This window comes from Chiloscyllium punctatum, chromosome 30 (assembly GCF_047496795.1).
Source record: "Chiloscyllium punctatum isolate Juve2018m chromosome 30, sChiPun1.3, whole genome shotgun sequence".
Lineage (NCBI taxonomy): Eukaryota > Metazoa > Chordata > Chondrichthyes > Orectolobiformes > Hemiscylliidae > Chiloscyllium > Chiloscyllium punctatum.
Window position 1 is genome coordinate 7,321,042 of NC_092768.1, and position 16,610 is coordinate 7,337,651.

At 44.1% G+C, this 16,610-nt stretch overlaps 1 protein-coding gene across 3 annotated transcripts in view; it reads left to right on the plus strand.

The window, feature by feature from the left end:
- LOC140455152 (E3 ubiquitin-protein ligase TRIM39-like) overlaps positions 1 to 16,610 on the plus strand; it is a 46,841-nt gene that overhangs the window by 9,841 nt on the left and 20,390 nt on the right. For 2 of the 3 annotated variants that reach the window (XM_072549851.1, XM_072549849.1), the window contains exons 3-5: positions 4,172 to 4,402; positions 7,259 to 7,281; positions 8,708 to 8,823. In XM_072549851.1, the coding sequence (XP_072405952.1) occupies positions 4,172 to 4,402; positions 7,259 to 7,281; positions 8,708 to 8,823 (370 nt within the window). Of the gene's footprint in view, positions 1 to 4,171; positions 4,403 to 7,258; positions 7,282 to 8,707; positions 8,824 to 12,438; positions 15,485 to 16,610 lie in introns of those variants that run through there. The other variant, XM_072549850.1, reaches the window with a different exon arrangement.

The following is a 16,610-nucleotide window of genomic DNA, read 5'->3' on the forward strand; positions in this document are numbered from 1 at the left end:
ACAAGGTCGGACTAATAAATTAAACTGCATTTATTTCAATGCGAGGGACCTAACAGGGAAAGCAGATGAACTTAGGGCATGGTTAGGAACATGGGACTGGGATATCATAGCAATTACAGAGACATGACTCAGGGATGGGCAGGACTGGCAGCTTAATGTTCCAGGATACAAATGCTACAGGAAGGATAGAAAGGGAGGCAAGAGAGGAAGAGGAGTGGCATTTTTGATAAGGGATAGCATTACAGCTGTGCTGAGGGAAGATATTCCCGGAAAAACATCCAGGGAAGTTATTTGGGTGGAACTGAGAATTAAGAAAGGGATCATCACCTTATTGGGATTGTATTATAGACTCCCCAATACTCAGAGAGAAATTGAGAAACAAACTTGGAAGGAGATCTCAGTTATCTGTAAGAATAATAGGATGGTTATGATAGAGGATTTTAACTTTCCAAACATTGACTGGGACTGCCATAGTGTTAAAGGTTTAGATGGAGAGGAATTTGTTAAGTGTGTACAAGACAATTTTCTGATTCAGTATGTGGATGTACCTACTAGAGAAGGTGCAAAACTTGACCTACTCTTGGGAAATAAGGCAGGGCAGGTGACTGAGGTGTCAGTGGGGGAGCACTTTGGGGCCAGCGACCATAATTCTATTTGTTTTAAAATAGTGATGGAAAAGGATAGACCAGATCTAAAAGTTGAAGTTCTAAATTGGAGAAAGGCCAATTTTGATGGTATTAGGCAAGAACTTTCGAATGCTCACTGGGGGCAGATGTTCGCAGGTAAAGGGACAGCTGGAAAATGGGAAGCCTTCAGAAATGAGACAACAAGAATCCAGAGAAAGTATATTCCTGTCAGGGTGAAAGGGAAGGCTGGTAGGTATAGGGAATGCTGGATGACTAAAGAAATTGAGGGTTTGGTTAAGAAAAGAAGGAAGCATATGTCAGATATAGACAGGAAAATCGAGTGAATCCTTAGAAGAGTATAAAGGAAGTAGGAGTATACTTTAGAGGGAAATCGGGAGGGTAAAACGGGGACATGAGATAGCTTTGGCAAATAGAATTAAGGAGAATTCAAAGGGTTTTTACAACTATATTAAGGACAAAAGAGTAACTAGGGAGAGAATAGGGCCCCTCAATGATCAGCAAGGCAGCCTTTGTGTGAAGCCACAGAAAATGGGGGAGATACTAAATGAATATATTGCACCAGTATTTACTGTGGAAAAGGATATGGAAGGTATTGACTGTAGGGAAATAAATGGTGACATCTTGGAAAATGTCCAGATTACAGAGGAGGAAGTGCTGGATGTCTTGAAATGGTTAAAAGTGGATAAGTCCCCAGGACCTGCTCAGGTGTACCCGAGAACTCTGTGGGAAGCTAGAGAAGTGATTGCTGTGCCTCTTGCTGAGATATTTGTATCATTGATAGTCACAGGTGAGGTGCTGGAAGACTGGAGGTTGGCAAACGTGGTGCCACTGTTTAAGAAGGGTGGTAAAGAGAAGCCAGGGAACTATAGACCGGTGAGCCTGACCTCAGTGGTGGGCAAGTTGTTGGAGGGAATCCTGAGGGACAGGATGTACATGTATTTGGAAAGTCAAGGACTGATTCGGGATAATCAACATGGCTTTGTGCGTGGGAAATCATGTCTCACAAACTTGATTGAATTTTTTGAAGAAGTAACAAAGAAGATTGATGAGGGCAGAGCAGTAGATGTGATCTATATGGACTTAAGTGAGGCGTTCGTCAAGGTTCCCCATGGGAGACTGATTGCCAAGGTTAGATGTCATGGAATACAGGGAGAACTAGCCACTTGGATACAGAACTGGCTCAAAGGTAGAAGACAGAGGGTGGTGGTGGAAAGTTGTTTTTCAGACTGGAGGCCTGTGAACAGAGGAGTGCCACAAGGTGCTGGGCCCTCTACTTTTTGTCATTTACATAAATGATTTGGATGCGAGCATAAGAGGTACAGTTAGTACGTTTGCAGATGACACCAAAATTGGAGATGTAGTGGACAGCGAAGAGGGTTACCTCAGATTACATCAGAATTTGGACCAGATGGACAAATGGGCTGAGAAGTGGCAGATGGAGTTTAATTCAGATAAATGCGAGGTGCTGCATTTTGGGAAAGCAAATCTTAGCAGGACTTATACATTTAATGGTAAAGTCCTAGGGAGTGTTGCTGAACAAAGAGATCTTGGAATGCAGGTTCATAGCTTCTTGAAAGTGGAGTCGCAGGTAGATAGGATAGTGAAGAAGGTGTTTGGTATGTTTTCCTTTATTGGTCAGAGTATTGAGTACAGGGGTTGGGAGGTCATGTTGTGGCTGTACAGGACATTGGTTAGGCCACTGTTGGAATATTGCGTGCAATTCTGGTCTCCTTCCTATCGGAAAGATGTTGTAAAACTTGAAAGAGTTTTAAGAATGTTGCCAGGGTTGGAGGATTTGAGCTATCGAGAGAGGCTGAACAGGCTGGGGCTGTTTTCCCTGGAGCGTCAGAGGGTGAGGGGCGATCGTGTAAAGTTTAACAAAATTATGAGGGGCATGGATAGGATAAATAGACAAAGTCTTTTCCCTGGGATCAGGGAGTCCAGAACTGGAGGACATAGCTTTAGGGTGAGAGGGGAAAGATATAAAAGAGACCTAAGGGGCAACTTTTTCACGGAGAGGGTGGTTCATGTATGGAATGAGCTGCCAGGGGAAGTAGTGGAGGCTAGTACAATTGCAACATTTAAGAGGCATTTAGATGGGTATATGAATAGGAAGGGTTTGGAGGGATATGGGCCAGGTGCTGGCAGGTGGGACTAGATTGGGTTGGGATATCTGGTCGGCATGGACAGGTTGGACTGAAGGGTCTGTTTCCATGCTGTACATCTCTATGACTCTATGGTAGGCTGGTTAGTAAGTGGGCTGGAGACCTGGGTGGAGAAATGGCAGATGCAACTTAATCATGACAAATGCAAGTTGGTGCAGTGAAAGGTTTATTACGGGAGGGAAGTATACAGTAAATGGTAGATGCAGTTGTATTCAGAGAGATTTAAGCATACAGGTCCACGTTCCCCTGAAAGCAACAACACAAGTGGACAAGGTGGTCAAGCAGACATGTTGTATGCTTTCCTTCATTGGCTGGGGTTTTGTATATAAAAATTGACAAGTCATGTTGCAACTATATAGAACTTCAGTTCAGCCACGTTTGGGATACTGTGTACAGTTCTGGTCACCACACTACTACAAGGATGTGGAGATTTTGGAGAGGGCGCAGAAACATTTTAGCAGGATGTTACCTGGTTTGGAGGGTATTCACTGTGAGGAGAGATTGGGCAAACTTGGTTTTATTGGCACCTGAACATCAGAGGCTGAGGGGTGATTCAGCAGAGGTTTACACAATTATGAAAGGCCATGGATAGTCGGAGTCTTTTTCCCAGGGTGGAAATGTCAATTCTCAGGGAACGTAGGTTTAAGGTAAAAGGACCTAAGTTTAAAGGAGATGTGGGAGCAAGGTTTTTTTTAAGACAGTGGGTGGTAAATGCTTGGAATGTGCTGTCAGAGGAGGTGGTGGAGGCAGATTCAACAGTAATGTTTAAGAGACATCTTGACAGATATATGAATAGGCGGGGAATAGAGGGAAAAGGACGCGTAGTGGGAATGGGTTTTATTAGTTTCGAAAGGCATCATGTGTCGGTGCAGGCTTGGTGGGCCGAATGGCCTGATACTGTGCTGTCCTGTTCTTTGAGAGTTCAGTTGAGAGCTGGGCAATTGATGTGAACCCGTCAGTGGAGACTGAAAGCCTGGGAGACACGGCTAGAGTTTAGAGAGAGAGGTTAGGGGCTGTGGCACCCAGAGAGGTTATGAGGAGATTTTGTTGGGGCTCTTTCTTTTCCAAAACACATGCAGGGTCCACTATCCTTACTGCTGCAGGAGACAGGCTGAGTGGGTTTAAAATGAAATGCGAGGGATGAAAGTTATCTCGGAGGGTTTGCGATTGCCCTCCGACATGGTGACGCCAACTTTGGGCGATCTTACATTACGCAGGGGAACTTCACCCCAATATCTGGAACCGCAGTCCTCGCGTCGCTCCCATCTGCCTTGGCAGTAGATGTCATGCAGTCGTTACACATGTGGGTAGCCTTGCTTCCAGAGTTTTGTGAACTCGTGGTGTTGTTTACTTCAACAGCAGCAGGCTGGTAGTCTGCAGAACAACATTGTGGCGAAGTTTGACCAACTGCACCAGTTTCTGCATCAGCAGGAACAGAGCCTTCGAACAAAGCTGCAGCAAAAGGAGGCGGCGACTCTGCAGAAGCTGGAAAAAAACCTGGACAAGATCTCTGAACAGCGCCTCGCTGTTGAACGGACAGTGGGAGAAATACAGAAGAGGCTGACTCTGCAGGAGGCTGACTTCCTGAAGGTAAGAGCAAACAAACAGGAGCGAGGAGCAGGCCACTTAGCCCTTCCACCCAACCTGATCATGGCTGATCGTCTGACTCTGATCTGTCCCCAGTTCCCGCTTTGTCCCTACTGCCTTTTGATTAGTCCCTAAGGACGAATGGGCAGTACAGTGGTTAGCACTGCTGCCTCACAGTAAGGTTCAATTCCACCCTCAGGCGACCGTCTGTTTGGAGTTTGCACATTCTCCTCCTGTCTGCGTGAATTTCCTCCAGGTGTTCCGACTTCCTCCCACAGTCCGAAGATGTGCAGGTTAGGTGAGTTGACCATGGTATACCGTTCATAGTGTACAGGGATGGCTAGGTGGATTACCCATGGGAAATGCAAGGTTATAGGTGTAGGGTAGGGGGTTTGGATTTTGGAGGGTTGGTTATGGAGTTGATGAACTGATTGGCCTTCCTCACGCTGTGGGGATTCTATGAACTATATCCAACACGTTCTTGAAAACCATTCAATGTTTTGCGCTCAAATCCATTTCTGTAGCAGAGAATTACACAGGCTCACTACTTGTTCTCTCTTCATCTGTTGCCTTTGCTACCTGGTGAATGATCAGCTATTTAAAAAAGCAAGCACTTTCTAGTATCAATCAATCAGCAAGAAGATCAATTGCTGTAACATTTTGCCTGATGTTATTGCTGAGTGTGTGAGTGAGTGAGTTTGATTGGAATGAAACCAGGTTGTGCCGAATTTTCAGTTCATTCATTCAACTGTATGAATTCGAACCTCTTAAGTTTCCCTTTCCATTAAAAACCAATGTAGGGAATGAAATCCATATCATCCTACATTGCAAATCTAAACAACTGGCTTCTTTCAAACAGGCCAGACCCCCTCAAAATATCTTAAGAAGGTAGCCTAGACCCTAATGTTTTCTTATTTTAAAGGCAGATGTGAAGTGGCTATTCCAGATGTGAAGTGGCTATTCCAGATGTGAAGTGGCTATTCCAGGTGTGATGCAGCTGGCCAATCCACTCGGCTTTAAGCAAAACAGGATTTATTTAAACACTACAGTTGAAGCACGAACAAAAGAAAGCAGAATTTAGAATAAGTTAACCGTCGGAAAACTTAGACAACCCGATACAGTAACTATTACTCATTAACTGCTCCAATACCATAACATCCCACAAACACACCCCTTGGCAAAAAGGTAAATTCAATCACAGATCCTTACAGGCAGGAGGGAGCAATATCCAGAGAGAGATTTCAGAAGAAGGTCAGAGGCGTTCTTGACTGAAGCTTGCAACTCCCCTGGACTCTCCCATCTTGTGACTGCTACAGCTAAAAACTAACCAGAAAAAAACCTGAACTGGGAGAACCAACCACTCTCCTTCCATTGTTAAACAAGACACTTCCTAGACTCTAGTTCTAAATTTACAACTTCTCTTTTTAAAATCAAACCAAGTACAAAATCACCTTGTTAAAGTGACCACTTTTTCACGCATGTCCGATCTGTGTCCTCTGTTCACTAGCCCACTCACACCAGAAATTATTTGTATTTCACTTACACTATCAAAACCCTCCTAATTATCTAGTTGTCTTATATATGTCCAACTATCTTCAGCCTTCTCGATTGTAAGGTCAGAAATGGGAGTGTTCGTAACTCCTCAAGTACTGAAGCAGTCACACCAAAGTGCAGCAAATAAATGGTGTATTGGCTATTGAGTGGCAAGTTGCAATCAGTATCTCTCAAGATACTGATGGTCTTCGCTAAAAGGAATCTAACAATATTCCAAATCCTGCACCGTTGACCAGACACTGAACTGGACCAACTGTATTACAATACTGTGGCAAAATCTTTTGTGGTACAATGGTAGTATCAATACCTGTGGACCAGAAGGCCTGAGTTCAAATCCCACTTGTACTCATGTCTGAACAGATTGATTAAAAATGTCTGTAACGCTGAAGCTACAAGTCCAGGTCAGAGGCTAGGAATACTGTAGTGAGTAACGCACTTCCTGACTCCTCAAAGTTCATCGACAAGGCACAAGTGAGGAGTGTGATAGAATGCTCCCAATTGGCCTGGATGAGTGCAGCTCCGACAGCACTCAGGAAGCTCCACACCATCCAGGACAAAGCAACCCACTCAATTGGGACCACATCCACAAGCATCCAGTCCCTCCACCACCAATCATCTGCAAGATGCAGTGCATCAACATGCCTGCATTTCTTGGACAGCCTCAAAGCCTCTAGCACCTAGGAGGTCAGCATACCTGCCCGTGCATGTTCATTCCCAGTCACTAAACATCCTGAAATAGAAGAGATTGCCCTCACTGTCAAAATGTAGGAGCCACTTCCTCACAGCTCTGTGAGTATATCCATGCTTCAGTGGCTGCAGAAGTTTAAGAAGGGGTTTGCCACCATCTTCTCCAGGATAATTAGCCAAAAGCAGTGAATGCTGGCAAATAGACCTGTCAAGGTTCAGGACAGTGTATGGGTCTGAAATGTGCCAGATAAGAAAACCGAAGGTCCTGTATCGGAATTGTGAGGTTGCAAAATTCATACTGTGTTTATTTTTGTTTACAAAATGCACTCACCAGATGTGGGTGTGACTGGCTAGGCCAGCATTTAATGCCCATCCCTGGGACATGAAGGTGGTTAGCTGAAAAAGCTATAGCTTGAATACAGAGTCAGAATGGATTCAGCATTCATTGGGAAACCCCACACATGCAGCAACCTGACCTGATGCCAATAAGGAGTTACTTTTTGTCCAGACACAAATTAAATCTTAATTTAAGGACACTTAATAGAATTGATTGCTAAAGAAGGTTTTACCCTCTCTCTTGAAAAGCCTGAGATAAACTTATCTTTCCTTTTTCTTTAGGATGTCATTGCTGTTCTCGACAGGTATGTGTTCTTTTCTTGTATACGTTCGGGTAGCACTTGTGCGTGAAGGTGCCCGGTCTCTGGTGGTGTCCCATTAATATTGCAAGTTGCTGCAGTCCAATTGGGTGGCTGTCTCATTAGAGTGAGGGAGAGAAACGGCTGAAGGTGGTTTAAGTTGCGGCTCATTGTGCTTCAGGTGAGGGGTGAGGTTGACCCCTCAGCTGGTAACCTCAGCCGGTGCAGGAACCGAACCGCAGCTGTGACATAAGACCAACTAAGTGACACTCTCTCCCCGCGCCCCCTTGTGTGTCTGACCATCTTGGTTAGTTCTGGCTTTCCCTTACAGGCTAGCGCAGGGTTGGGGAACCAGCAGCCTTAAGGCCATCGTGTGTGGCCTTTTGAATGAATCCAAATCTTGCAGAACAAATCTCTTATATTTTATTAAGATGTTTTTTTCCGTCTTTTTATTATTTTTATTTTAATCTTAAAATGAATGTATTTAAAATACCAGAGAGTAAAAGAAAATTCAACGAAATAATCTCACAGACTGACCGCCACAATTAAAAAATTGGTAAGTCATAAGGGCTAAAACAGCAGACCTCCATGCTACAACCAAATATTCAAATGCTTTCCTACAAGAAGCAGTTACAACAAAGTCATTAAAAGGTTAGTTAACTTTAGAATTAACATTTTGTTTTGTTAGTTCATAGTAATTAGATTTTTACAAAATTTTGAAAAATATATAATTGATGTTTCTTGGATGCAATCGTATTAGATTACAACTAACATAATGCGGCCTTCCAACATGAAAAGGTTCCCCACCTCTGGGTTAAAGCATGCAGGCACTGCAGGAAGTGTGTACAAAGTTTGTCGCCTAGAAGGACATGAGTTTCAATGCAGCACTGAGCGTGTGCCGTGTTGCCAGAGGGGTTGTCTGGACCTTAATAATCCCAAGACACAATTTTCAAGGAGAGCAGGGGAGTTCTCCTCTTGCCGTATAAATCCCCGAACCAACATCAATTTTGAAGAACTGATCTAGTTACTATCCAAATGCACACTGATGTGTGCTATGTTTCTACAGCAGTGTATGTGCTCTCACAGTGGGTGCTTGCAGGAGGTTCAAAGCCTGCCTGCTCTAGAAGAGCATCATAATATCTCTGAAAAGGTTGATAAGGTAAATATTCGTGAGTACTTAGTAGGACGTAAAACACTTTGAGATGCCCTGAAGTTGCAAAAGCCATCATATTAAGTGGGAGATCTGATGTCCGCCTTCCCCCACAGACTGTCCACCTGAGAGCACAGTCTTTGAGCATCATCACCAAGTGTCTGGGAAAGGGAATCGGTATCATTTTATTTTATCGTCGGGTGACCTTTTAGCTTCCAGATTTGGGGATTATCATCTCCACTTTTCAATGCTGTTTCGTTTTTCTTTGTCAATCTCACCCAGTCCTGCCATGCAGTTTGAGAAGCCTACGAAAGTGCCCGCTGATCTCGGCTTTGGTGAATTTTCAGGCCCCCTGCAGTACATGGCTTGGAAGCAGATTGTGAAGCTGATTAATCCAGGTACGGTTGTTTTCTTCAGAGTGGGGGTGATGATGGTGGGAGACGGTAACATCACTTTACTAATAATCTGGAACCCCCTGTTGGAGAGATCAGTGACTGCAGAGCACGGATTTAAGGCAAGGGGTTTAGAAGAGATGTGAAGAAAAATGTTTTTACCCAGAGGATCGTGGAACCTGGAATTCATTGCCTGCCAGGGTGGTAGAGGCAGAAAACATCATAACATTGAAGTATTTAGATGATGCCAAGGCATACAAGGTCAAGTGTGGAAAATGGGATTGGAGTGGTTAATAAGTTATTTTTGACTGGAGCAGATTCAGTGGGCCAAAGGGTCATTTTCTATGCTGTAAACCTCAATGACAGACTAATATTCTGAGGACTTGGGTTTGAATTTGATCATGCCAAATGGTAAAGTTTGAATTCAGTTTAAAAAAAAACAAATTGTTCCAAAAACCCATCTGATTCACTAATGCCCAATGGGGAAAGAAATCTGCCAACCTTACCTGGTCAGACCTACATGTGACTCCAGAGCCCCCAGCAATGTGGAGAGAGCGAGGACTGCAGATGTGGAGATCAGATTGAAGGGCTTTTGCCCAAAACTTCAATTCCCCTGCTCCTCAAATGCTGCGTGACCTGCTGTGCTTTTCCAGCACCACACTCAACTCCGCAGCAATGTGGTTGACTCTTAATAGTTGACTCTTAACTGGGATTAAAGACAGGTGATAACTGCTGGCCCACCTACATCGCTTGAGCAAATAGAACAAACGATACTGCATAACTCCTGGTTTGCTGTAAAATTGTCAGTTTGTAAATTGAGGCAATGCATTTTCAAAAAAGATGTATTCAGTGGTGTGTTCCAAATATGGGGTGAAAGCAGGATTCAGTTGACCTGTTGGATGCTGTCTGTCCATCTTCCCATTACTAATCAACTTTGCCCCTCTCCTGACGTGTGGTAAACTCACCACCAGTTGTTTGTCTCTCTATCTGTCTCTGATGAGTGAAGAGCTGTTATGGCTCATTGGCCATACATTCATTCATGAAGACATCACCGTCTCACAATCAAGTTGTAATGATACTCCCCTCCAGGTGATGGCACTGCAACAACACTGTGAATCTGTCAACCAACTTATTCTTCTATGTCAGCTTGGTCCATTTATATTCAGGTTCTTAATATTAAAATGTCAAGCTTCAAACCTTAATATTTAAACCTCACAACCTTTAAGAAGTACTTACATGAACACTTGATGTGGACCTTGTGGAACCAGGGTGGTCTATATTTGGCAGTACAGACTTGAATGACCTCTTCTGTATGGTAGAACTGCATGGTTTGATCTTACGCCCTAGTAAGTGGTTTCTTTGCACTTTGGGGGGGAATGTGGAGTGACGAGGGACTGAGATCTTGTGTTGATATTTTCCTCGTGAGTGGAGAATGTTAAGGGAAAATCAAATAAAGATGACCAAATTTAGCAGGATGAATAAAGGTTGTGGGAGGGGGGCAGCCAGCAGACTGAGATTTCCAGTGGATTGCCAAAAGCAGATTCAATGGTAACTCTCTCGGATAAAATTGGACAATCATTTGAAGGGGAGAGAGTAGTCCTAAAGGGGTTGTGTTTTTGTTTTGGAGAAGAAGAACTGAAAGGGGCCAGGATTGAGATGAGTAAAATGTGAGGTAGGGCAGGCAGGAAGCAACCTTTCCCCTTGGTGGAGGGGATCAGTGACCAGGGGACATAGATTGAAGGTAAGGGGCAGGAGGTTTACAAAGGATGTGAGGGTGGTGGGAATCTGCAACTTCCTACCTGTAAGGGCGGGGTGGGGGGGTGGGGGGGGAGGGTAGAAGCAGAAACCCTATCAACAAAATTTGGATGTGCAATATGAAGGCACAGGAGGCTATGGGCCAAGTGTTAGAAAAGGGGATTAGAATTGTAAGGCATTTGAGCAGCGTGGTCTCTATGGACCGAAGAGTCTTCTTCTGTGTTGAAGACCTCTAGGATTCCAACTACCAGGCCACGGGAATAGGGCAGCAGAAGAGTATACCAAGCAGTAAGTGCTTTCGAAGAGCTGGCACTGAAGTGATTGGCCAAATGGTCAACTATCCCATTAGATTCCATTATTATATTCACAAGCTTTGACAGTGTACCTCAGGCCTCATAGGCTTTTGGTTGAAAAGAGGACGTGGTTAACTGCAAAATTATTCCCATTAATTTAGTTGTCTTCCTATTGGTTCTGTACTTAAGTCACATAAAGGACCTGACCCCTCTCTCGTCTATCGCAGTCATGTCAGTAAATGCTGAAGCACGCAGCATACCATGTGGGCAGAGAGAAACAGTGGTCATTTTTAACTTAACCCCAGAATGGGTAAAATGCTGGATTTACATCCAGTTTAATGTTAATCTTCATTGCAATTGATGGAGAGTAATATTAATCAGAATATGGAGTTCAAGGCCCATCCAAACAGAGGGGTTGCTGCCTCACTGACATTGGGTCAATGTTTCGGATTAGTGACCACTCATTGGCATTCATTGGCATTCTGGGCGAAGAACATGCTTTGTGGGGGAGGTAAGGATCAGTGACAAGGCCAGCAATTTTTGCTCATCCCTAATTGCCCCTTAAGAGGACTGAGCTTGCCCATTCATTTCAGAGTGTCGGTCAGAGTCAGCCACACTGCCGTGGGTCTGCAAGGGAGTCAGATTGAGAGTGGTCTTATTAAACGATAGAACAGACTTGATGGGTTGAATGACCTACTCATGCTCCTAATTGAGATGAAGGCTAGGTAAGGCCATAAAATATCCCTGTTCCCAATGAGTGACTATTTGTCAGTGACACTTGTTCTAGGCAGTGAGTAGTTTTCGAATTGAATTTCACTGACTCCCACGCTGGGATTTGGAGAATTAGCCGGGTCTCTAGGTTGTGAGCTCGGTGGCCTTGTCGCTACGCTACCATCTCCCTTAATCTGGCTGCATTTTTGCTTTCGATGATTCATTCCTGGGATGCGGGCGTCGTTGGCTGGGCCAGCATTTCTTGCCCGTGCCGAATTACCCAGTGGGCAGCTAAGAGTTGGCCACATTTGCTCTGGGTCTGGAGTCACGTGTAGGCCAGGCCAGGTGACAACGGCGGTTTCCTGCCAAATTCCCAATGTATAGGAGGGAAAGAACGGCAGAGAAAGGTTTTGTGTCAGAGTGACAGGCAGGAGCGATTTGGTCCTGGTGGCGGAAGTCTCGGGTCAAACACTGCAGTTGATAATCGTCCCTCGCCAAGCATTGGTTTCTGTTCCCTCCCATCTCTGAAAAGAGAGCATTCAGTCTCAGGGGAGTTAAGTGCAGCAAACAGCTTCCTCTCTTTTAATTAAACCTTCTTTTTTTCCCTAATCAATCTGTTCAGAGATGTTATTACACTACCTCTGGAGCAGGTGGAGCCCGAACCTAGGCCTCCCCGGTCCAGCAGTGTGACATAAGAGGGCCCTCAACTTTTGTTTTTTTTTTAAAACCTATTTTTCAAATCAACCTGCTCAGAGAGAGTTGAACAGGAGGGACTTGAACCTTAGTCCAGGGGCAGGGACGTTGCTACTGCACCACAAGAGGACCTCTGAAACTGACTCTGCTGACGTTGCCCTTCCTTCAGTTCCAGCCGCTCTGCATCTGGACCCAAGCACAGCACACCCCCGGCTGGTGGTGTCAGACCACAAGGCCAGCGTGAAGTTCAGCGATAGCAAGCAGCAGGTCCCTGACCTGCCGGCGAGGTTCGTGAACTGGCACAGCGTGCTGGCGTGCGAGGGTTTCAAATCGGGCCAGCACTACTGGGAGGTGGAGGTGGGCAACAACAGCACCTGGGCGGTGGGGCTGGCGCGGGCGTCCGTGCCGCGCAAGAAGGATTTCTCGCCGGAGCCGCGGGCCGGTGTCTGGGCCTTGTGGCGGCTGAAGGACGAGTACACCACCCTGGCCATGCCTCGGACCGCCCTCCCCGTCCACACTGGCCCTCGAACCCTGGGAGTCTACCTCGACTATGAAGCGGGTCAGGTGTCACTGTACGACGCGGTCAACCTGTCTCACCTCTGCACCTTCACCGATAAATTCACTGAGAAAGTCCACCCCTTCTTCCTAACAGGCTGTGCGCTTGACCCGCTGAAACTCGTCCGCTTTCGGATATAAAACGCAAGATCTCGGTGTGAGACAAGGCCATTCAGCCTGTTGAGTCTCTGCTGATCTCATCATCCTCGACTCCATTTCGCTTCCTCTTCCCCATTCCCTAACCGATTAAAATTTTTGCCAACTCAACATTGAATAGACATAATCATTGGGTCTCCTCAATTCCATCTATCTGAAGTCTCGTTAACTGTTCCATTTAAAAGAATATTTCATTAATGGCAAAGCAGGGACCGTATTCATGAGAATTGCTCATTTTTCATTTGCAGGAATAAAAATATTCTCCATTATTCCTTCAGATGTTTTGAGCTAACCCTCTGGAGGTCCATCCCAAAGTCTCACTCACCTTTCTGCCACCTACCCCACCTTCAAAAATGCTCCTTAAAAGCTACAGGGTTTGGTTAAGGAACCATTAATGGACCTTGACCTTCTCTGTCAATCTGAACAGTAAGTGATTACCACGCTTCAGAAATCAGTGATTGTCATTGGAATGGAACTCCATCTCCTGAAAGTATCGCACATCATTTGTGAAGTGTGGTGAACTGAAGAGTTGTGATGCATTTAGTATTTCTGGTCTTGGCAACTGTAAATATAGTTATAATTATCAAGATCATAAGGAGTCCAGACGTGATTTTAATCAATGCCCCATACACATCCTTCAACATTCACTCCCTTCACCGATGACGTTCAGTGGCAGCAGTGCGTACCATCTACAAGATACACGACAGAAATTCACCAAAGATCCTCAGACAGCACCTTCTAAACCACGACCACTTCCATCTAGAAGGATAAGGGCAGCTGCTATATGGGAACACTATCGCCTGCAAGTTACCCTCCAAGCCCGTTACCATCCTGACATGGAAATATATCGCAGTTCCTCCAATGCCGCTGGTCAAAATCTTGGAATTCCCTCCCCAAGGAATTGGGCTGCATCAGTTCAAGAAGGCAGCTCGCCACTGCCTTTTCAAGGGCAACTGGGAAAGGCTGGCCCAGCCAGTGACACCCACAGCCTAAGAACAAAAGACAGAAGGTAAATAAAGCAAGTTTCCTGTTTGATATCTAATGGACAAAGAAATGTGAGAAGGTGGAACAATTTAGTTAATGCTGTTTGTCCTTTGACTTTCATCTCACTGCACGACACACTGATTCAAATGTGACTCTGGTGGAGGAGTGGATTGATAACCAACTCCTTGACGGATGATTTGCGAACGAGCTTTCAGATTTGAATGCTAAATGGTGAGGAACCAGTGTTACAACTTTACCAGGTTTCACAAGTGGTTCGAGAGGGAAAGAGAGAGCTGTTGTTTTGCTTCAGTGATTTTCTCTTATTGACTCAGCGAGCTGCTTCCTTCTGTCAGTTTATTTAACAACTCGCATCTCGGATCGATAGGAACATGCAGAAACTTCGAGACAGAGACTGTTGCTAGGCAGTGAACAGCTCATCCATGACTTCTGCATATCTGCTTGTCCCGCAATCAAACAATAAAATCCATCTCTTAGTGCTTCTTAAAAATTTTCCCTTAGATTCTTTCTCTGAAAATTGCTCGCTTTCCAAGTGAACAGCAGATATTCTACACATGTATATTCACCCCTTGTTTTCAAGAAATGACATGATAAAATCTCTTCTCCAAAGAAATATTCCATGTTCCTGTTTCTCATAGCCCATTAACACACATGTATTCTCAACAGTAACATTGCCAGAATATTTACATAACAATCAAAATGTTTGTGCATATTTTGAATGAATGGAATTTGTGAACAGTCGGACGATGATGTGACAAAATACAAGGAGAAACACATTGAAGTAATTCGACTGCTCCATCCTTAGGCAGAGATATCAGTTTTCTGGTGGAATCAGGTTAACAGAAAATACTGACCAGGTTCCTGTGCTGATTAAGGAAAACAAACATTTTGTTTTTATTCTTAATATGTAAATTATAATCACAAGGAAGTAGCTGTGAGCAACAACGTGGCTCTATTCATTAAAACTATATCCCTTTTTCTAACCTCTACATACACATAAGGATACCCATGCACGCGCGCATGCACACACACATACACAGACAGTCAAAAAAAAAACAGTTGTTGTGTGGATGAGCAAAATAAACTGAGGAACACAATTCAATAGCACCAGTCCACAAATGTAATGTCTAATTGGGTTTGTATTACTCAGATACATCAATACTTATTCATGCTAAGTGTTGGGAGAAATCTGGTTACCTTTTCTGTCCCTGTTTCTTACAAAATACTTGAGATTTGATGGACAACTAATTAATCTGTTAATATTGACACGCCACATTTATCAGTGTATGCAATTCAACTTGAAATGTTTTGTTTTGGGTTTTATCATTCTGTGTTCAAGTCATTTGCTTCTGTAATTGTTTTTCTTACTTGACAATTCCAGGTTACTAATTTAGAAATACATATTTTAAATTGATCACTATGTACACATTTCAACATCTTTGGTTCTGATGAATTGATTGCTACAAATATTCTGTCAGTAAATAAAAGTAGTCATACTGTAACCTTTACTATATATTTTCCAGAAACACACCCTTAAAGAATCCAAAGGCTTCTAAGAAACCACTTCAGAAAGTTACTTTGCATATTTTTTCTCTTTCAGCATTAACATTTTCATCTTGAGGAATTACTACTCAAATGCGTCAGTTGTTATGACCCACATGTGAAAGTGGACTGATCTTGATATTCCCTAATAAGAACTACTTCCCCCCCGCCCCAGTAAGAAAATTACAACCACAAGAAAACAGCTCTGAACCATAGACATATATCTCTATTTGTTAGAACACTGAGCCTTGGTTGTGGTTGGAGGGGAAATAAAGACTGGGAAAAACAGTTGGTCCTACATAAGTTTGCTGAAATATTCATTTGCTTCCCTAACACCTTCTATCCTTCAATCCCCTTTCTGTCAGTTGTTTCTGTTCACAGAGAGGTAGAGGTGATTGTTACAATAGTTACAGAGTTTGTTAGTGCCTGGTTAAAGACAATAACTTAAGAAACTGGTTGGGGATAAGAACTGGTCTTCATGGGATGTTTTTACAGCAGAAAAACAGATGCACAGAACATGCTCTTCCAGCAGTCCATAGGTCTCCCTGTTTGTAACACATCTGGTGCTGTATTGTTCATATATGCTCAAGTTGTTCACACACCCAGAATCCAATTGTCCTCAGACTAATGACAGGAAGTATCGATAACTGGTCACAGTTATACAGACCAATCAGCTGCCTATAGCCAGTTGAATCTTAATCTGCCCACACCCCCTGGTGTTAATGAGATTAGATTCCCTACAGTATGGGAACAGGTACTTCGGCCCAACAAGTCCACATTGACCCTCCGAAGAGTAACCCACCCAGACCCATTCCTGTACATTTACCCCTGACTAATGTGTCTAGCACTATGGGCAATTTAGCATCGCCAATTATCACCTGACCTGCACATCTTTGGATTGTGGGAGGAAACCCACACAGAGTTGGGGAGAATGTGTTAACTCCACACAGACAGTCGCCCAAGGCAAGAATCGAATCCTGGCCCTGGCGCTGTGAGGCAGCAGAGCTAACCACTGAGTTACCATGCTGCCCAAATTATGATGTGTTAGCTCTCCTGCTCCACTCCTTATAAAGGAAAACAATTAGT